Below are 23,134 nucleotides of genomic sequence, written 5' to 3'. Positions count from 1 at the left end.
CACATTTTAAACCTACTATAGCCAGTGAAAATATTATTAAATGGACACTTTTTCTGAGGGTAATGGAGTAACAAAAATGAGTAAGTGCATGTTTTTATATTTCAATACAGGTGGTATTTTCAGACTGCTAGCCAAACACATGCTTCTTTTGTAGGCTTGTGTATATCTAAAACAATCTAGGACTACCCTGGTGGTCCAGTGGTTAAGACTCTGTGCTTCCACTGCAGGGGGCTCAGATGTGATACCCGGTTGTAGAAGTGCCTCGTGCTGCGTGGTGTGGGGAAAAAAAAAACAAAAAATGCTGCCCCCAAGCCCCCAAATAATTATCCCCCTAAAAACCCAGACAAAATAAAACAAAATCCCCCCCAAACTCATAAAAACCCAATCTATAATATGCATCCTTTTTAAGAAAAGATATAGAATTATAACAGTTGCTTTACATAATTGAGAACAGCTTTTAACAAACGTTGCTTGGACTTTAAGACAAAGAATGTATTTCTTTCACCCTGATCTAAAATGAAAGTTACTCTTCCGTGATTCACAGAAAGAAAACAATACTTAGAGGTATACGCCATGAGGATAAATATGAAAATGAGTTGTTGTTGAGTTGCTAAGTCTTGTTCGACTCTGAGACCCCATGGACTGCAGCACACCAGGCTCCTCTGTCCTCCACTGTCTCCTGGAGTTTGTTCAAATTCATATCCATTGAGTCAGTGATGTTATCTAACCATCTCATCCTCTGCCACCCCCTTTTGCCTTCAATAAAAACTAGAAGAAAACTCAATAGCCACTCTTGCTGCTTTTTCTTTCTCTCCTCTTCTGCTATAGTAATACTTGGGCACCCAGCCTGTTTCCAAATGTTTGGTATCGTTTTTTTTCCACATCGTGGCAGCAGTTTTCAGGCAAACTTGATCACCTGCTGAGACTAGGCCAGCCTCAATAATCTAATTCTCTTACTCAAACCAATGCATTTGAGTCAGTTCTAATGAGGTGGATGAACGTACAGCCTATTATATAGCGTGAAGTAAGTCAGAAAGAGAAAGAAAAATACCATAGATGGTACTGACGATCCTACATACATGACAGCAAAGGAGACACAGACGTAAAGAACAGACTTTAGGATTCAGTGGGAGAAGAGGATGGGATGATTTGCGAGAATAGCATTGAAACATATACATTAGCCTATGTAAAATACATAACCAGTGTGAGTTTGATGTATGAAGCAGGGCACCCAAAGCTGGTGGGTGGTCTGCAACAACCTGGAGGGATAAGGTGAGGAAGGAGGTGGGAGGGGGATTTAGAATGGAGGGGACACATGTATACCTATGGCCCATTCTTATTGATGTATAGCAAAAATCATCACACTATTGTAAAGTAATTATCCCCAATTAAAGTAAGTATATATATATTTTAATCTAATTTTCCAGATCACCTAGGTTCACCCCTGAGGCATGGGTTTCCTATGCCCACCCAATTCACCCAACTGTAACAAGCAAATGAATGGCTTGTAAAGAACATCTTTTCCCAGATTCAGGAAGGCAGCCTTGTTAAAACCATTCATACATAATATCCTTTAGGAATGTCACAACCAAAGCATTTATATTTTCAGAATTATTGGTTTGACCAAAAAGTTTGTTTGGGATTTTTCTGTAACATCGTACAAAAGTCCCAAATGAACATTCTAGCCAACCCAATACATAAAATGAGAGTCACTCAACTATTTGAAGCCAACCTGAGACCAGAACCCATGTTTTCTTGACAACTTCACTATCCCTTCCCCCATTCCCAGTCCTGTATGTCCTCCCTCAGCTATCTGTTAAATCAAGATGTTATAAAGTGGAACCAGGTTAGCTATTCATCATTCCAAGATAGAAAAATTTAGCCCAGAGAAGAGGATGCCTGACAACCAGTTAAGAGGCAGTTTTCTTGAGACCTGGTCAGCAAGGCTAGCCATTATTTTTCCCTTGTCCTTTAATAAAGCAGAGAACTAAAAAAAGTATGCCATAAATCCAAGAAAAAAATACACACATCCCAATGACTATTTTGCTAATACAAGAAAGTTATGTGATCTGTGTGCATGTTAATTACTACCAGAAAGCATGCTTCTGGAACCTCTTAAAAATAATGACTGTCATAAAAGTCTAGCCAGTGAGTGGTACTTATCAATAACCTTGGGGTAAAGGACTTTCTTATCAAAAAAAGAATAGGAAAGGTTTATCAGTGTCAGAACTACTGATCTAAGAGGAAGACATTCTGTAGTAGTTTTATTTATTTATTTTTTGTAGTAGTTTTAATATGATAAAGATACTCTAACACTCAAAAACTAATTGTCCTTGAGAGACAAAGTTAGAGGACTTTGATTTCAAAACTTACTCAAAGCTCCAGTAATCAAGACAGTCCCGATTGGCATAAGGATAATATACAGACATACAGACTAATGGAACTCAGAGTCCAGAAATAAAACCTTATATTTACGGCCAATAATTTTTGACAAGGGTGCCAAGACCATACAATTGAAGTGAAAGTAAAAGTGTTAGTTGCTCCGTTGTGTCTGACTCTTTGTGACCCCATGGACTGTAGCCCATCAGGCTCCTCTTTCCATGGAATTCTCCAGGCAAGAATGCTGGAGTGTTCCTTTCTCCGGGGGATCTTCCCGACCCAGGCATCAAACCTGGGTCCCCTGCATTGCAGGCGGATTCTTTATCATCAGGGAAACCACAAGACAATACAATAGTGGAGAAACTAGTCTCTTCTAACAAGGTATACAGACAACTGCATATCCAGAAGCAAGATAATTAGACCTCCCAACTCAAATATATGCAAAAACTATAAAACTCTTAGAGGAGAATATAGATGTTAATTGTTCATGACCTTGGATCAGGCAATGGTTTCTCAGACATGAAACCAAAAGCACAATTGACCAAAAAAAAAAAAAGAGAAATTGGCTTTCATACAAATTAAAAACATCTGGGGAATTCCCTAGTGGTCCAGTTATTAGGACTCCATGCTTTCACTGCCAAAGGTTCAATCCCTAGTCAGGGAATTAAGGTCCCTCAAGCCACACGCGTGTGCACGGTCGTGTCTGACTCTTTGCGACCCCATGGACTGTAGCCAACTAGGATCCTCTGTCCAAGGGATTTGCCAGGGAAGAATAGTGGAGTGGGTTACCATTTCCTCCTCAAGGGAATCTTCCTGACCCAGGGATCAAACCCACGTTTCTTGTGTCTCCTGCATTGGCAAGAGGATTTTTTACCACTAGTACCACCTGAGAAGCCCAATCACAAGCTACAGAGCACAGCCAAAAGGAAAAAAAAAACAACTATGCTTCACAACCCATGCGGTGGAAGACAATATTTGTAAATCACATGACTGATAATATATAGAACATACAAAGAATGCTTACAACTCAACAATAAAAGGACAAACCACTCAATTTAAAAATGGACAATACAGTCCAGGTTTGATGTACGATACTGGATGCTTGGGGCTGGTGCACTGGGACGACCCAGAGGGATGGTACGGGGAGGGAGAAGGGAGGAGGGTTCAGGATGGGGAACACGTGTATACCTGTGGCGGATTCATTTTGATATTTGGCAAAACCAATACAATACTGTAAAGTTAAAAAATAAAATAAAGAAAAAGAAAAGAAAAATGGGTAATAATTTTGAATAGACATTTCTCCAAAGAAAGAAATCCAAATGGTCAATAAATACAATATCATTAATAAATAGGAAAATACAAATTAAAAACACAATGAGATATCCCTTTATACCCTCCAAGATGGCTATAATCAAACGAGAGTAGCAAGTGTTGGCAAGGGTGTGAAAAAATTGAAACTCACAAACCTTTTCAGTGAGAATGCAAGATGACGCAGTCCTTTTGGAAAGGTCTGGCAATTTCCCAAAAAGTTAACCATAGGGTTACCATGTGATCCAGCAATTCCACTTCTGGTATATACCCCCAAAGAATTGAAAACATACATCCATATAAAAAACTTGGACATGAATGTTAATGACAGCATGATTCATAATAGCCCAAAAGGGTTAATTGGGTCATTGACAACTGAAATGTCCATCATCATGAATGGATAAACAAAATATGGCGTATGTATTCAAAGAAATATTATTTGGCAATAAAAAGAAGTACTGAAAATATCATAGGATAAGTAAACTTTGAAAACATGCTAAGTGAAAGAAGCCCGACACAAAACAAAACATTATTATATGACTCCATTTTTATGAACATCAAGAATAGGCACATCTATAGAGACAGGAAATAGATTAGTGTTTATCAAGAGGATGGGGAGTGAATTGGGAAGAAAAGGGTTTCCTTCTGGGGTGGTGAAAATGTTCTTGATTTAGATATTGGTGATAGCTACACAGCTTTGTGGATATACTAAAACCTACTGAATTGTATACTTTAAAATAAAAAATTTTATGGCCTATGAATTTTATCTCAACAATAAAAAAGATTAGCGCAGGAGACCTAAAAGTCTTCTTAAACATAAAACAAAAACCTGAACACTTTTCTATGAATTCAGTTTTATAACTATGATTTTCTTCTTCTTCAGTAACAATAATCATAACAATAGTAGGTTCTTATTAGACTTGTAACAAGCATTTTGTACCTAGTATCTCCTCTTGAATCATCTCAATGACCTCATACATAGGGGTTATGATTCCATTTTATAGAAAGGAAATTGACATTCATGAGGCTAAGTAATTTGCACAAGCTCTTATCAAGGTAAGTAAGTCTGACTCCAGAGGTTCCATTTTTTTAAGATTTTTTGGGGAGTGGGGGGTGTGCTACACAGTATGTAGGATCTTAATTCCCTGACCAGGGACTGAACCTGTGCCTCCTGGAGCAGAAATATGAAGTCCTTACCACTGGTCTGCCAGGGCATTCCCCAGAAGTTATATCATACCATTCTGTCTTCCTGAAAACAGTGGCTTACTGGTCTCCAATACTAAGTTATTTTTTGATGTGTTATGTTTTTTCTATCTCCATAAACAGATCAGTTATTTCAGGACCCAGGATTAGACAGTTATCTTTATTCCTTAGTTTGCTGAGTACAGGACAAAGACAGAAAAAAAGGCCTTTATGATAAGTTTTTATTTGTATCAAATACAGAGTACCATAAGTAAATATAAGATTATGACTTGAATATTGTAATATAGCTTATAATTTGGCAAATTAATTATCCAAAATTTATTACATGTTTGAGTACACACTGATGAAATTACTTGGCATAACTTGGAAAGATATTTCTCTACCTTATTTAACCATTTGTCATGTATATATGTGGTACATGTATGAACACATGTGTGTGTATATGTGTATAAACACACTTCTGAATTAAATATATTTGTATAAAAGCTAAAGATTTATGTATTATCTTTAATTCCTTTTAAAAAATCTATTGTATTAAATTGCATCTGCATTCAAAGCAGAAATGTAAAAAAATGATCACTTTGCTTAGTACACATGAATTTACAATGTAATGGAAAATGAAACAAAAATTTCAATTGAAATACTATATTCCTGTTTAATTGACATTTACCTGGCACTATCAGACTATGGAAATAAACCTCCTACTTTAGGTTGTTGAGAGAACAAAGATTCTATTGTGCATTACTGTACCCCCTAAATTAAGAATCAACATTACTATAGTAGGAAAGGTGGCATTTAATTTTCTTCTTCATGAATGTGGGAATTCTCGGGAAGCAATCAGGGCAGTGTCTGTACTCCTGGGATGCAGCCTCATGCTTTTCCATCAGTGGAAGTTGGGCTTCTCGGGAAAGGTGCAGCCAGTCCTCCTAATTATGACGCTGGCAGCATAGTGGCCGGCACGGATGCATTCAGTGAGGGGCTTGTCAGAGACCAGCTGGGACAGAAAACCTGGAACACAGACAGGACGGAGGCATGAGTACTGTGTAACAGCATCGGAAATGTCATATGCTCAGAACAAAATACGGTCTACATACCTATGCCTTTCTTTAGTCTTGATAGTGAAGTGTCAAACCTCCAGGGTTAGAGGGTTCTTCCCTAATAATTCTTTTAAAGAGCTCAAGTTGGGATGTCACAACTCATCATCAAGTCAATCTAGTCTTTCTAGGCATAAATGATCATGCTTTCCTTTAACTTTGACAATAAAAGGTTGTAAGAAAGAATTACTGGCCAATTAGTATTATCTTTGGTCTTTATAGCTGAGAAATTATGAGCTCTAAATAGGTTTAGAGCAGAGCTCTAAAACCTCTGCCTATCTCTCTAAATTCCTTCTGTATTGCTGTTATTCCTAGAGAACTGTTATTTGGGAAAAACTCTCTCATCTGGATATCTCTCCAAGAACAAATCTGAGAGTTGAAAAGTTATGAAGGACCTTTTATATACCTTTTTCACTCCCAGAAGTATCAGGGACATAATATCTAGAGTCAAGCACCATGGATCAGTTTGACATTAAAATAAATATGATTAGATAACAATGCTGAGGCCTTTTGCTTCCGATCAAGATGAAATAAAAGAATCAGATTTACCCTTTCTTTAGAAACAACTTTAAAATAAAAACAAAGTATATGAAACTAAGTTTTTCAAATATTGTACATCAGTCACAAAAGATACATGACAGAAGGGAAACAAATGAGGAAAACTACCAGGCCATGATTCATGGAAGGAAAACCCAGGCAGAGCCTGACAGTTACCAAGTTAAGAAGATGGAAATAGGAATCAAAGTACGATAAACATTTACACAGACTGAGAAGGAAAAAAAAAGAGGAGAGACATAAATGGTCACTACTGATAATAAGAGACATCATATCACTATAGCATCTACACACGCTAAAAGGATAAGGAAACGTTATTAACAACTTAATGCCAACAAAGTGTTATAGAACTATAAGGTGTTCAGATTTGACAAGTAAGACAAACTTTTGGAGATACACAATCTATCAAAGCTCACTCAGGAAGAAATAGATAACCTGAATAGCCTTGTGTTTATTAAACATTTAATTTTAAAATTAAAAACCTTCCCATAAAGAAAATTCCAGTTCAGATGGTGTCACTGCTGAATTCTGCCAAACATTTAAAGAAGAAAAATAATGCCAATGTTATACAAACTCTAGAAAACTTGAAAAAGGATATTTTCTGACTCACTCTTTGAGGCTAGCTTTACTCTGACAGTATAATCAGAAAAGATGCAAATATTTTAGCAAATCCAATCCAACAGTATATTTAAAAAGATAATAATTCATGATAAGGTGAAATGCAAGGTTGGTTTAACTTTCAAAAATCAATCAATGTAATCTACCATATTAATCAGGAAAATCATAAGATCATCTTCATAGATGCTGAAAAATCATTTGATGAAACCCAAGATGGATTTCTAAAAAAAACTTTCAACAAACTAGTAACAGAAGGGAACTTCTATGAAAACCTTGCAATTAATATCATTCTTAATGGAGGATGATGAAGTGTTTTTCCCCTTGGAATTAAGAACAAGGAAAGAATGTTTGTTCTTAAATGTTGTAATGAAGACTCTAGCCCGTGCATTAAGGCAAACAAAAGAAAGAAAAGGCATCAAAATTGAAAATGAGGTAGAACTGTCTTCATTTGCAGATGGCATGACCACCTGTATCTATGGTTCTCAACAGTGGCAATTCTGCCTCCTGGAGAACATGTGGCAATGTCATATTTGTGCCATAGGGTGCTAATGGCAACTAGAGGCTAGAGCCCAGGGATGCTGATATCCTATGATGTCAAAAATACCCAAACTGAGAAATCCTGGTCTATCTAAAAATTCCTATGGAATCTAGAAAAAAGTTAACTTGAACTACTAAGTTAGTTTAGTGAAGGTGCAGGATGTAAGTAAGATTCCTATACAAAAATCAATTGAATTTTTGTTCTAGTAATGTGTGTATATATAGCAATTGTATATGCCAGCAATGAACAGTTAGAAATTGGTATTAAAAATACTCTTCACCATACTACCAAACATGTGAAATACCTAAATCTGACAAAAGCTGTGTAAGACCTCAACACTGAAAATGACAAAATAATGCTGAGAAAACAACCCAAGACAAACAAAAAACAATGCTGAGAGAGAAAAAACAAGCTAAGTAAGATGAAGAGCTATAAACTATTCAGAGAGCAGAAGACTCAATATTGCTATCACTTCTACTGATTCAATGTAATATCAACCAAAATTCCAGCAAGCTTTTCTAATAGAAACTGACAAGCTGATTCTAAAATTTATGTGGAAATGCAAAGAATTTAGACTAATTAAAACAGAACTCTGAAAACAAGAGTACTTGATTTAAAAATTTACTATAGAACTAAAATAATTTAGACACTGTGGTACAGGCATTAAAATGGACAAATAAATCAGTGAAATGAACAGACAATCCAGAAATAAACTTACTTCTATATGGTCAACTGATTTTTATAAAGGTATTAAGCAATTCAATGGAGAAAGGATAATCTTTCTTTTTTTCCATGTTACTATATTAGACTTCTTTTTAAACATTCTTAGAAGAGCTGGATGGGCCATATGTGAAAACGTAAAAAACACACACTTCTACCCTTCTTCACACCAACCACAAAATTAACTTGAAATGGATCATAGGTCTAAATGCAAGAGCTAAAACTATAAAACTGAGAAGAAAACTTATGAGAAAATCTTTGTGATTTTGAACTTGGCAAAGATCTTAGGACATAAAAAGTATAAACTTTTATGAAAGAAAAAATAATTTTGACTTTGCTAAATTAAACACTTTTACACAAACACTTTAGTGAAGAAGATAAACATGTCAAACAAGCACAGGAAAAGATGTTCAACATTATTATCTGTTAGAAAAATGCTAATTAAAGCCACCATGAAATACCACTGCCCATCCCTAGAAAGGCTAAAATGAAAGAAGACTGACAAAGCAAGTGTTGGCAAGAGCACAGATTAACTGAAACACTCCAATACTGATCGCCTGTGCGTGTGCTCAGTCCTTCAGTTGTGTCCAACTATTTGCGACCCCATGAATTGCAGCCCGCCAGGCTCCTCTGTCCATGGGATTCTCCAGGCAAGAATACTGGAGTGGGTAGCCATTTCCTCCTCCAGGGGATCTTCCCAACCCAGGGACTGAACCTGAGTTTCCTGTGTCTCCTGCACTGGCCGGCGAATTCTTTACCTCAGAGACACCGGAAAGCCCAAAATACTGATTATGAGACTATAAAATAAGACTCTTTTTGAAAACAGTTATCAGTGTCTTAAAAAGTTAAACATACACCTATCAAAAGACTCAGTCTTTCTATTTCTGGGTATTTAACCATGGTTTGTATATGAATGTTCAGACCAGCTTCATTTGGCATAGCCCCAAATTGGAAACAATCCAAATAGTACGGACGTAGTAAATGTGTCCATAGTGATGGTCCATGGGTGTATACATATGTCAACATTTGTAAAACTGTACACTTTAAACATGTGCAGTTTATTGTGTGTCAATTATACTGTAATAAAACTACATAAAAAATTGTTGTAGTTACAAGTAAAATAGTCAAGAACAGAAAAACCTGGGGCTACTTCCCCTCTAAGGAAAACCCAAGATGCTATAGCAGCACTCTACGCAGAAGAACAGATGATAATGAGGAACTGTTCTGTAGCCAGACTTGTAGGCCTCATCGGCCCTGGGCAGCTGAGGGGTTAAGGTTAATTTAAAAGCTGTGGTATAGTGACCTGCAGAGAGCATTATAAGAGATTTATGTTCTTTCTCTTCTACCATTCTGACCACACAGGCTTCTCCCTTGTCAGATTTGGGGAATGCTGTATCCAATAAAATAAATAAGTACGCCCAACCAAAGAATAATTAATTTGGTTAATGGAGTGATGTATTTTGAAGACATTTGCTTAGAATGTGAAATCACTCTCTCAAGAGGTTTAGTAAGAGTATTTTATCATTGAGTTTTCAGGTAACAGTCAAAGGTCAATATTAACTTTCAGCCAAACTGTGAGACTAAACGGTTCAGCCCACACAGTGAATGGAGCAGATGCCAAATTCAGTCAGATCGGCTTACAATGGAAACACGTCTATTAGAAGACTTATAAGGAACATCTGTTTTCCTCATTCCTCCTGGTATGTTCTTTCTGAGAAAAAGAAAGCTTATGTTTATGAAATATTTTTGAGAAGCATAAGTACCAGCATCCTCTTTATAATAGAAGAGCTAGTTGATGATTGAAGTAAAGTCCCCTGAAGAGACATTTGCTTTGACAAGTGGAAAACCTGGATGGAGAAAAAAAGCTTAGACCTTTGTCCTGAGTGAATATCAGTTCTTTAACAACCTATTTTTAAATTCTAACTGAGATGAACTACAGATGTTATATAATCAGTTATAAGTTGAACCTTCATAAAGTAGCTGATATGAGTCTTCACAAGTTGTACAAAATAGTTTAAAAAAATAAAGGAGCTTATATTTAAAGAATCATAGGAAATTATTTCATAGTAAGAATTAAACATTCCCAAGATACCTTTTTTAATTGCATAAAATATACATAACCTCAAAGTTCCCATTTCACTCATTTTAAAGTGTACAATTCAAGGCATTAAGTCTATTTGCAGTGTAGTGTAACCATCACCTCTATCAATTTCCAGAATATTTTCATTACTCCAACAGAAACTATACTTATTAAACTCTCCATTCCCTCCCACCCCTGGCCTTTTGTGTCTGCCTTACTTCACTTAGCATAATGTTTTTCAGTACAATTTTTTTAAGTTTAGATTTTTATTGTTAGCTGGCCTAAAATGTATTTTTTAAAAACTACATTTGGAAATAATTTTGAATTCAGAAAACTTGCCAAAAGAAAGAAAACTTGCAAACAATGCAAATAGTATCCATACATCCTTTACCTGGATGTACTTATTATCAACATTTTGCTACTTTTGGGCCCATCTTCTCTTTTTTATACAATTTTCTCCACTGAACTAATTGAGAAGAAGTGGTATTTGTCATGCCCTTTACCTTTAAATCTATCTATGCATCTTTCCTGAGAATAAGGCTAGTCTCATGGATAACCATAGTCATTGACTTCAGTAATACTGTTAGAATACTGTTATCTAATTGCCTATTCATATTCCAGTTTTGTCAATGACCTATTAATACCCTTCATAGCATTTTTCTTCCATCTAGGATAGAATTTAGTCTAGGATTTGTCATCTTTTTAGTTTCCTTTATCTTGAACATTTCCTTCGACTTTTGTGACAAGGACATTTTTGAAAGAATACAGTCTTCCCCTACTCCGTATTTAATAGAGTGATGCTCATTTTGGTTTGTCTGATATTTCTTCATGATTAAATTCAGATTATGCATTCCTGGCCAGAATACTAGAAAAATTATGTTGTGTCCTTCTCAAGGGTATCACATTTAGGAACACATTGTGTCTGGCTGCTATTCACTGGTGATAATTTTGATCACCCGATCAAGATGTCCTACTTCTCCACTGTAGAGTTATATTTTCCCTTGCCTCTAACAAGGAGTCTGCTGGTAGACACTTTAATACCATGCAAATATTCTGCTCCCTATAGAAAATCCCAATTCCTTCTCCCAAATTTAGGATTCACTCATAATTCCTAACTGAAGCAACTTAAACCATGATGATTTTCTAACTCCAGCACTCCCTTCACATTTACCAGTCAGCTTTCAACATTCTACATGCAAGAGCTTATCTCTTATCTCATTTACTATTTTTCATCTATTTATGTATCAATAAGGAGGCACAGACTTTTATTTTTTAATCAATAGTTTATAATTCAATACAGCTCTATATGGTGCTCAAAATGTCCCAGTTTTTACCAGTGGGAGCACCTACAAGCTGGCCCAGGTGCCCTTGGATATGCCCTCATAATATCTTTGAGTACTTCCTTACTTTTTGGAATTATATTCTTGGCTCATCTTAAACCCACCCTAGCTCAGCCTTAGAACCTGCCATTTTTCCAAGGGTACCTATTTCCTATTAGGATAAAATGGTATTAGAGACCACAGTGTGGGAGGTGGGTGCATTCTTTGCTTCTAGACCCTGACAGCAAATGAAGCTAGGAAGTATGTACTTATACACACGTACAGATACAGATACACATACATACGTACACATTTATGCACGTATTATGTGTACACACATAAATGTGTACGTATGTATATACATGTGTACACAGACCTATTTTAGAAATTGAATTGACACCAATACTTCCAGTTCCAATCCATCCTTATAGCGCTCTCTCTTTCTTACCTTTCTCCAGTCCATTATTATGATTCTGTACTTTTTTCCATAGTGAAAATCCTAGCTTTCAACAATATCAAAATATTTATTGGCTCAGTTTTATACTATCTCCAAAACAGCTTCAAAACTGCTTCACTACTAATTTTACAAAACCCCGAATCTATTAAAAACAGTTTAGAATTGGTTTGCTATTCTCCAATGTGCTCAAATACTGTGTTCAGTACGCTCTTTACATTGGTTCTCCTTTTTACTCCCCTTCAGAATTGACAGGTTGTTGCTGAACCACGAAAGACGCCGGGACTCTTGGCCTCCGGAGAAGAATTCAATCCGGGGCCAGAGACGGGGCTTGATCGCTCAGAGCTTTTGTGTAATAAAGTTTTATTAAAGTATAAAAGAGATAGAGAAAGCTTCTGACATAGGCATCAGAAGGGGGCAGAAAGAGTACCCCCTCACTAGTGTTAGCAATGGAGTTGTATACTTTTAATTAGCTATTACAGTGAATCAAAAGAATGTCTGGAGGTTGTAAAGACCTTACTAGACCCACTCCCATAATTTACATTTTAAGATAACAGGATTAGCCCGAAGGTTTTTTCCAGAAACTGTCCTCAAGCAGGATACATTATTGTTATATAATCCTAAGGAATGTAGAGGGAAAAAATGTTTGTCCTTTCCTCCTCCTTGAGAATTTCAGACCCCTCTCTCCTTGGGAACCCCCAAACTTATCAGCCTGCCTAGGAATTGACTCTCTCAGAATGGTTCACTTACTTAAGACCGAAAAAAATGTTGGGGTCACGATTTCAATTTTCATCCCTCACTTTCATCCTTATTAACTTAATATTTCTTTAAACATATGTAGAATATTAAAAATTCTAAAAAAGGTATGCTCAGAGAAGTGTCACCTTCTTTTACCCTATGTTCTCCCCATTGGAGGTACCCAATTTCACTGTTTTTTGGTTTGTCTTCATGAGAAATGCTGGACTGGATGAAGCACAAGCTGGAATCAAGATTTCCAGGAGAAATATCAATAACCTCAGATATGCAGATGACACCACACTTATGGCAGAAAGTGAAGAAGAGCTAAAGAGCCTCTTGATGAAAGTGAAAAAGGAGAGTGAAAAAGTTGGCTTAAAGCTTAGCATTCATTAAACTAAGATCATGGCATCCAGTCCCATCACTTCATGGCAAATAGATGGGGAAACAGTGGAAACAGTGGCTGACTTTATTTTTTTGGCTCCAAAATCACTGCAGATGGTGGCTGCACCTATGAAATTAAAAGACACTTACTCTTTGGAAGAAAAGTTATGACTAACCTAGACAGCATGTTAAAAAGCAGAGACATTACTTTGCTGACAAAGGTCCGTCTAGTCAAAGCTATGGTTTTTCCAGTAGTAATGTATGGATGCAAGAGCTGGACTATAAAGAAAGCTGAGTCTCAAAGAATTGATGCTTTTGAATTGTGGTGTTGGAGAAGACTCTTAAGTCCCTTGGACAGCAAGGAGATCCAACCAGTCCATCCTAAAGGAAATCAATCCTGAATATTCATTGTGGAAGGACTGATGATGAGGCTGAAACTCCAATACTTTGGCCACCTAATGCAAAGAACTGACTCATTTGAAAAGACCCTGATGCTGGGAGAGATTGAAAGCAGGAGAAGGGGACGACGGAGGATGAGATGGTTGGATGGCATCACCAACTTAATGGACATGAGTTTGAGTAAACTCTAGGAGTTGGTGATGGACAGGGAGGCCTGTTGTGCTGCAATCCATGGGGTCGCAAAGAGTTGGACATGAATGAGCAAATGAACTGAACTGAACTCCTGTGTTTATTTTTGTAAAAGCAAGCAGATAATCTGTGCATTTTCTTATTTCCTTTTTATACAAAAGGAGTGGCACAGAATATATGCCCTTTTGCACTTTGCTTTTTTTTCACTTAAAATATCTCCTGGCATCACTGCATACTAATACATAAGAGATTTTCCTCATTCTTTTTTACAGCTGCATAGCAGCTTATTGTATGGATACACCACAGTTCATTCATTCCATCTCCTATGTGTGAATGTTCACCAGTTTTTAATGCTTTGAAATTACAAATAATTCTGTAATGAATAACATTTTGCATGTGTGCTTTTGTGCTGTTGGGTGTGTGTATGTATCTTTCGGGTAAATTTCTAGAAGTGGCATTTTTGGGGTTGAAGGATAAATACGTAAGTAGTTTTGTTAGATACTGCCAAATTCCCCTTCCTTGGGGTTAAACCTTTTGCATTTCCACTAGTAATGTTTATGAGCACATGTTTCCCCACAACCTCAATAACAGAGTACACTGTCAAGCTTTTGATTTTTTGCCAATCTGATGGGTTAGAAACATATCTCAATGTAACTTTAATTTGCATCTCTTTTACTATGGGTGAGATTGAAGACCTTGTTCTATGTTTAAAAAACTAATCCCTTTCTGTGAATTGTTTTTTCTGATCTTTTGCTTATTTTTCTGTAGAATTTTTGGCTCTCCCACCCCAGTTTTTTAAAGTTCTCTGTATTTTTAGGATATTATTCCAATAAAGTATTTTTAGGTAGGAAAAATACAATATGCTGTTAGTATATACAAATACTGTGCCAGCAAGTAAACAAAGTGCTTATTCATATTTCATTCACTGAATGTGATGAATTACAAAGACTGCGGCTAGCAGACACTATAGCAGATAAATATGGTTTGCAGATAAAAAAGAATTTTGTACTGTTTCAGTAAAGACTCTGGGCCAAAGAAGAAGAAGTAAAATTTTAAATAACTGACTTGGCATGGGTGTTCAATATGAAAAAGTACTTTAGAAGCTCTTTGTGGGGAGGCCATTAGCTTATGGTCCTTGTCAGTACATCATGTTAAAAACGAATGGTAAGGCTCTGTGTATATGCCTCTCAAGACAGCCATGAGAACAGGACCAGGAGGCATACACTGGTGAATGAGAAACAGCAGTACAAGTTTCCAAATCAAGAACTCACATGCTGAGGCAGTGGTTGTCCCTTTTAACTTGAGTGCCTTCTCTCTGTGACTCCTAACCTCTCTTTGATTCTTTCATGGATAGGCTTACTCCAGGGCCTCTCCCACTTTTGATCGCGTCATGGACCTTAGGTCTTGGGCTGCTGAGGCACAGTGTACCTGAAGGCTTCTCACTGACACTGAATTTGGTTTCTAGGGCTCTGAATCTTGGAGCAATCACAGACCCAGAGTTCTCAGAATAAACCTCTGTCCATTAACAACCAGTATGGTTTATTATCTTCTGGTTAATTTCATTTGGACTTTTCTTTTACTGCTGTTAAAGAGAGTGGTCAATTTTAGCATTCAATTAGCATGAATTCAGTGTCTGAGATGAGACCTGACACATAATTTAAACTGTTGTGAAAGGAGTACTAAGTTTTTTTTCTCAAAGCACAGAGAGGTGTGATGGCTAGTGTGGGCAAAAGGCAATGAGATTTCCGAGCTCAAGTTGTCCATTCCATGTAGTTACTGTAGAAAACATACAACATGTAGAATTTTCTTAGTGTCATCCATAGAAAACAGAAATACTGTCAGTAATTATGAAAGTCTTAATAAAGACACGTAGGAGCCAGGAAAATTTTAGAAGGAAATGAATGAAATCTACAAGTCAGTATTTTCCTTTTCATATATAGTTCCTTCACTAATATTTTTCATGGTGGCTGGAACTAAAAACCCAGTAGACTCCATTACTGTTCATTCAACATTCACAGTAAAAACACAAGTTAGGTTTTCTGATTATCATCACATATGACTACATGGTTTATGTAAAAAAAAAAAAAATCCAACAATTTGAAGAGGTGACCAGTTAAATCCATGCAACGGAATTATAGAAAGCAGTTAACTAAAATGAGTTAGATCTTCATTAAGCTGCTATGAGACAATTTCCAAGATAAAAGTAAATGAAAACTCAAGTAAGCCCTGTATACTCTCATTTGATGAAAACTAGGATATGTATACATATACAAACTTGCACAAACACAGAATATTTATGGATGGATTCAATAAATACCAGCAACCAAAGCTACCTCACAGAGGGGAATTAGAGGCCTGGGTTGGAAGCAATGCTTACCTTTCATTACATATAAATATAGTACTTCTATGATACATATATATTTCCTTTTTGTCCTGTTGTATTTTCTACTGCTTACAGGTATTATTTCTGTAATAAAAACTTTATTAGAAACATTTTCCCATATCTTTAAATATTCTTAGAGACCATGCATTTTAAATGTAGATGCAGTATAATTTACTTAATCCTATTATTGGATATTGCTGGGAGGGATTGGGGGCAGGAGGAGAAGGAGACGACAGAGGATGAGATGGCTGGATGGCATCACTGACTCGATAGACGTGAGTCTGAGTGAACTCCGGGAGTTGGTGATGGACAGGGAGGCCTGGCGTGCTGCGATTCATGGGGTCGCAGAGAGTCAGACACGACTGAATGACTGAACTGAACTGGACTGATTACTGGATATTTAGGTGTATTTCTAATTTTTTTTTTATTACTATAAGTAACATTGTAGTAAGTATCTTTATAACATTTTAGTAACACTTATTGTGCACAGTTTAAAATTTTAATTTTCTTAGGATATATTTCTTGAAAGGTAATTAATTTTTAAAATTTATTTATTTATTTAGATGCATCAGATCTTGGTATATGTGGGATCCAGTTCCTTGACCAGGGATAGAACCCAGGCCCTCTGCATTGGGAGCTCAGAGTCTTAGTCACTAGACCACCAGGGGAGCCCCAAAGGTAATTAATTTTATGGCTTTTTATTCATATTGCCAAACTCCTTTTCAAAATGATGTTATTAATGTATATACCCAACAGCATTCTTGCTATAAAAAATCTGTTTGATAATTTAAAAAGTGAAAGGCAGAATTTTGTTTTAACTTACAGTTATTTGTTTATTAGGGAGGTTGAAAACTTTTTTTGCTCATATGCTTACTAGCCATTTGTAGTGCTTCTTTTTATGAGCTGTCTGATGACAGCTTTTACTTGTTCTCCTACCAGAGTATTCCTCCTCTATTATTGATTTCTAAAAGACATTCTTCCAGTTTGTCTCCTACTTATGTTGAGAGTACTTCCTGTTATTTTGTCACTCGCCTTTTATTCTATTGCTACATCGATAAATTTATCTTTTAATAGTTTTTTTCACTGAATTTGGGTTGAGACAGGTCTTCCATACCATGAGTTCAGATAAATATCAGCTCATATTTTCTTTTAGTTCACTTATGGTCATTCAATTATTTACTCCATTTAGAAATTGAGTGTCATGATTGGTAGTAATCAACTTTCATTTTTCCCAGAGTTACATTTTTGTTCCACCACCATATTTTAAGTAATCCATCTTGTTCCAAACATTTTATTTTGAAATAATTTTAGATTTACATAAGAGTTGCAAAGATAGTAGAGTACATCTGTACTCATTCTGATTTTATTAAATTCCTACATGTGTTTCCCTCCATTTTTACTCTTTGGTCAGATCTTTGCAATGTATTTTAGAAACATGTTTATTCAAAACAGTAAAAAAGCAAAATTCTTATATGTCTGAAGAATTATGATCATTTCCAGATTTCAGAGATGATTTTTACTTCCTGTTTCCTTTTATTTCCTAAATATTCTATAGTAAGTAATATTACTTTTATAATCAGAAAAAAATCAATAAACATTTTAAAGGATAACATGGAACATTTAATTATTCAGAAAATGTTTATGAACAACTCATTCAAGAATTTCAGCTAAGTGATGTTTTATTCTGATAGTTTTCCATTCATGCTTTTAGAATTTATTAATAATTGTAGCCACTTGGGAACAGCTTTCTGTAAAGTAAATCAGTATGAGTGTTAAGTACAATGAAATTGGTCATTATTCTCAGAAGGATTTCTCAAGAATTAAAGATCTTCACTACCTTCTATATTCTCAGGTTTAGGGAAACACAGGCAGTGTTAGAGGAGGCACCTTAGAGAGTTTTTGAGGCAACCTTACTACAGTATTTCTTCCCCACATGAAGACTTCATTTGTAGATGGCATATGCCAAATACATCAGTCTGCATCTTTTGAAATGGAAATTCAGGGACCAATGCTTCCTTAGCAGGGATTCTGGGAGAATTCCTGCCAGAATTAAGCAGAAAGGTTCACTGTACTTGGATAGAGTGGTCATTATGTGATATCAATCAGTTCAGTCCAGTTCAGTCACTCAGTCTGGTCCGACTCTTTGCGACCCCATGAATCGCAGCATGCCAGGCCTCCCTGTCCAGCATCAACACCCGGAGTTCACTCAGACTCACGTCCATCGAGTCGGTGATGCCATCCAGCCATCTCATCCTCTGTCGTCCCCTTCTCCTCCTGCCCCCAACCCCTCCCAGCATCAGAGTCATTTCCAATGAGTCAACTCCTCGCATGAGGTGGCCAAAGTACTGGAGTTTCAGCTTCAGCATCAATAGAACAAGCTTTTTTAGTAAAAATGGTGAGATCACTGGCCATAGGATACTGGCCTTAGAATCTCAGAACACTGTAACTGATGAAGTTGGGAGACTTAAGGCACACACACAAACTGAAGATACTAGTAAAATGAGGTGGGTGGAGAAAGGTCTTTCCATTTTGGCCTTTTTTTTTTTTTTTTTTTAATTTAAAACTCAACAGTAAGTACAGGGCTCCTACATACACTCTCATTGCTACATCCCTTATTTCCCCTATCATTAACGTCTTGCATTAGTGTGGTATGCTGTTAACAATTAATGAACTGATAATGACTCACTGAAGTACATGGTTTATATTAGGGTTCACTTTATGTTGTTCATTCTATAGGATTCAAAGACATATAAAAAAGAAAATGTCTAATGATTTGTTACACATCATTACAATACTACATAGAATAGTTTCACTGCTCAAAAAACCCCTGTACTCTATCTGTTCGTACCTCTCACTCCCTCCTCACCCCTTGACAATCACTGATGTCTTTACTCTCTTCATAGTCTTACCCTTTCGGTAAAGGATTCATACAATCTGTAGCCCTTTCAAATTGGCTTCTTTCATTTAGCGTGGTATGTCTGAGTTTCTTTTGTGTCCTTCTCATGGCTTGACAGCTTGCTTCTTTTTATGACTGAATAATATTCCATGGAATGGATATACTACAGTTTATTTATCCAGTCATCTATTGAAGGACATCCTGACTGTTTATAAGTTTTGTCAATTATGAATAAAGTGCTATAAACATTTGTGTGCAGGTTTTTATGTAGGTATAAGTTTTCCATTCGTTTGGGCAACCAAGGATCACAATTGCTAGATCTTACAGTAAGAGTGTGTTTTTTAAGAAACTGCCAAACCGTTTTCCAAAGTGGCTGTACCATTTTGCAATCCTATCAGCAACGAATGAATGAAGAGTTTCTGGTGCTGTACATCCTCACCACATAGTCTGCACATACAAACTCAAGATGCTGCTTAATGATATGGGTGAAAGAATGTCTTTTTTCATTAAAAAATAAATCTTAATACTTACTTAAAACTAAAAACCTCTCAAAACATGAAAGTATATGCCTTATGTCCTATAATCACTTATCTATTTCACTGCTCACAGTAAACTTACTATATTTTATGTACGTTGTCTTCAAAGCCACATGATTCATTTTAGACACTGATGGTATTCTCCACAGCTTTGGTTCAGATCCTTGAGGACTAGGTCAATGATCTAATGAATCATTTGCATTCTAGATATTTATAATACTATGCTTTCTCTACTATCTTCATCCCTCATCCCACCCCAACTCATCACCAATGTTCTTTATACATGAGTAATATTGAACTACACACTGTATAGTAGTGATGAGTTAATCACATAGTTATTAAGAGATAATATGGGAATAGTAACATAAGTTATCATGTAATTACCTTTGTTCTCAGAGGCATTACCATGTAATTAAAGCAAACCTGATATAATATTTTACAGCAACTAAGAGTGCTGAATTCTATATTCTCCCTATCCTTTTCTTTGTGAAAATTTTGCTGTCATTTCTAGGTCAATTTGATTTTCAATATTTGGTTATTTTCCATTTTTCTTAGGTATCTACACTTCAGTCATGATTTTATGTGCTCTCTTAGACTGGTCTGCTATACCTTCTAAACCAATGGTTATGAGATATATGCTTCCACACGGCAAATGAGACAGTCAACTTAAAAGCTGTACTTTTATTTTTATTACCCATGCCTGCTCTGAGACAGAGAATAAGCTATAAATTAAAACACTGACTAATCTGAATCCTCAATTTATTAGACTCATGCCACTATCACACTAACACTCATATACTTATACAAACTTGTATAAGAAGCAAATGAAAATAAAAACCTAGAATGCTATCAAAAGTATTTTGATTGATTCAATCAACCAACAGCTACTGAATACCTGCCATTACTAGGTAAGGTGCTAGACATCAAAGGATTCAAAGATGGATAAAACAGTGTTAATCCTTGAGGATTTTACAGTTTTTAGGAAAGCCATATAACTACTTTAAAAATAATCCTGGCAGAAGTGAGTAACATGAATTCACTAGGAAAGAGAGTGCTGGCAGAGAGATCACAAAGGTATCTACTTCAATATTCTGGGAGTGTTTCTCTCAGTGCAGTTCCTATACCAGCAGCTTTAGTGTAACCTAACCCCCATCCCAGATGTTATCAAATCAGAAACACTGAGGACAGGACCCAGCAACTTATCTTTTAACAAGTCTTCCAGGTGATTCTGAATTCTAATGCACGCTCAAGTTTGAGAACCACAGGTCTAATGTGACAGATAATAAGGGTAGGAAGGAGAATAAACAGTGATTTGATGTGGGTGCTGATGAAAGTTAAAAAGTTAAGAACAATTCTGTGGCTTAAAGCTTAGGTAACTGTGTAGAAAATGAAACAAGGGTTATGCCCCAGGCATACGTATGTATGCTCAGTGTACATCGAACGCTCTTTATCGGAGTCTCATTACTACTCCTGTGGAGAAGCTACATTTCACAACACTTTCAGTAAGAAATGGCAGTAAAGATCCTAGGTAGGACATGACAAAGGCACTGTTATTGGAGGCACTGGACATCCCACTAGGCATTTTAGCAAATCAAATTTAGACATCTACTGGGTAACTTCAGTACACTCTGTGAAATCTTCCTGGGAGCCTCTGACTTGTATGCTATTGCCTATTAACTTCAGGAACTGATGTTCAGGATTATGATCCTGAGAATCAGTTTTCATATTCTGGCACTAGAGGTAAAGAACCTGCCTGCCAATGCAGGAGATGTAAGAGACGGAGGGTTCAACCCCTGGGTTGGGAAGGAAGATCCCCTGGAGGAGAAATGGCAACCCACTCCAGTATTCTTGCCTGGATATTCCCATGGACAGAGGAGCCTGGCAGGCTACAGTCCCTGGGGTTGCAAAGAGTAGTATACAACTGAGCATCCACACACTTATAACAGCAAAGTTCAATCTTTTTTTTTTTTTTTTTGCTTTTTCACTTTTATTTTTTAAAACCTTTTAAATTTTGTATTGTGGTATGGCCAATTAACAACATTGTGATAGTTTCCCGTGTACAGTGAAAGGACTCAGCCCCACATATACACGTATCCATCCTCTCTCAAACTTCCCTCCCATCCAGGCTGCCAACAAACACTGAGCACAGTTCCATGTGCTACACAGTAGGTCCCTGAAGGTTACCCATTTTAAATACAGCAGTGTGTACATGTCCATTCCAAATTCCCTAACTATCCCTTCCCCCTGGCAACTGTAAGTTCATTCTCTAAGTCTGTGAGTCTGTTTCTGTTTTGTAAGTTAAGTTCATTTCTATCATTTCTTTTTAGATTCCACATATTAGGGATGACATATAATATTTCTCCTTCTCTGCTGGACTTATTTCACTCAGTACGACAATCTCTAGGTCTATCCATGTTGCTGCACATGGCTTTATTTTACTCTTTTTACTGGCTGAGTAATATTCCATTGTACATCTTCTTTATCCAACCTTCTATCAGTGGTCATTTAAGTAGCACAGTTTAATCTTAGGTGAAGGTGCCCTAATACTAAAGTATGGTCTAACCTGCTATTTCCTGACTCATTCCTTTTCTGACAAAATCCCTCAATAGCCAAGTTCTTAGATATACTAAGTTTATTTGATGTAGGAGGTAAGCTGGTTCTAACTATGTGTGTGATTAACTGACTTTATATCATACAGTGAATATTTACTGTCTATTCTCTGCCAGGTACTGTGGTGGATCCTGAGGATACACTGGAGAATAAGACACATAGAGACCCTATTCTCTTAAAGCTTGTATTTTAATGGGGGAGATTTTTTAAGAAGCAATAAGTCAGTGAGTAAGTTAATAAGTAAGATAATTCCAGAGAATGTTAAGTGCTATTAGGAAAATGACTATGTGCAGCAGTACAGAAGAGTGAATGGAGCCATGTCAGACAGAATGATTAGAGAAAACTGTTAAGCTGAGACTGAGGATGGCAAAGACACTGCCATGCAAAGTAGGGAAGAGCATTCCAGGCCAAGGGAATTCCATGTACAAAGTGTCTAAGGCCTGAAAGAAGGCTTGCATAGCTAGAGCATGCAAGCAAAGGTGAAATTTATGCAGATTTTCTTCAGAATGTTTTTTAAAAGTGCAAAACCCTTTAAAATGTTTACTAGTTGTATTAGTTTCCTTACAAACTAGGTGACCTAACATATCAGACATTTATTCTCTCATGGTTGTTGTGGCCAGATGTCCAAAATCAAGGGCCCATGATCCCTCCAAAGGCTCTAGAGGAAAATCTCCCCTTGCTTCTTCCAGCTTTGGGTGGCTATTGGCATTCCTTGGGTTATGGCCACATCTCCC

At 36.6% G+C, this 23,134-nt stretch overlaps 1 protein-coding gene across 5 annotated transcripts in view; it reads right to left on the bottom strand.

Moving 5' to 3' along the window:
• Positions 1-5,093: 5,093 nt before the first annotated feature.
• ADK (adenosine kinase) overlaps positions 5,094-23,134 on the bottom strand; it is a 566,593-nt gene continuing 548,552 nt past the window's right edge. For all 5 annotated transcript variants that reach the window (XM_045165559.1, XM_045165562.1, XM_045165561.1 and 2 more), the window contains one exon: positions 5,094-5,898. In XM_045165559.1, the coding sequence (XP_045021494.1) occupies positions 5,774-5,898 (125 nt within the window). In that variant the 3' untranslated portion in view covers positions 5,094-5,773. The remainder of the gene's footprint in view (positions 5,899-23,134) is intronic.

The sequence above is a fragment of the Bubalus bubalis genome, chromosome 4, assembly GCF_019923935.1.
Source record: "Bubalus bubalis isolate 160015118507 breed Murrah chromosome 4, NDDB_SH_1, whole genome shotgun sequence".
Classification (NCBI taxonomy): Eukaryota; Metazoa; Chordata; class Mammalia; order Artiodactyla; family Bovidae; genus Bubalus; species Bubalus bubalis.
This window is presented reverse-complemented; position numbering and strand designations above follow the sequence as displayed.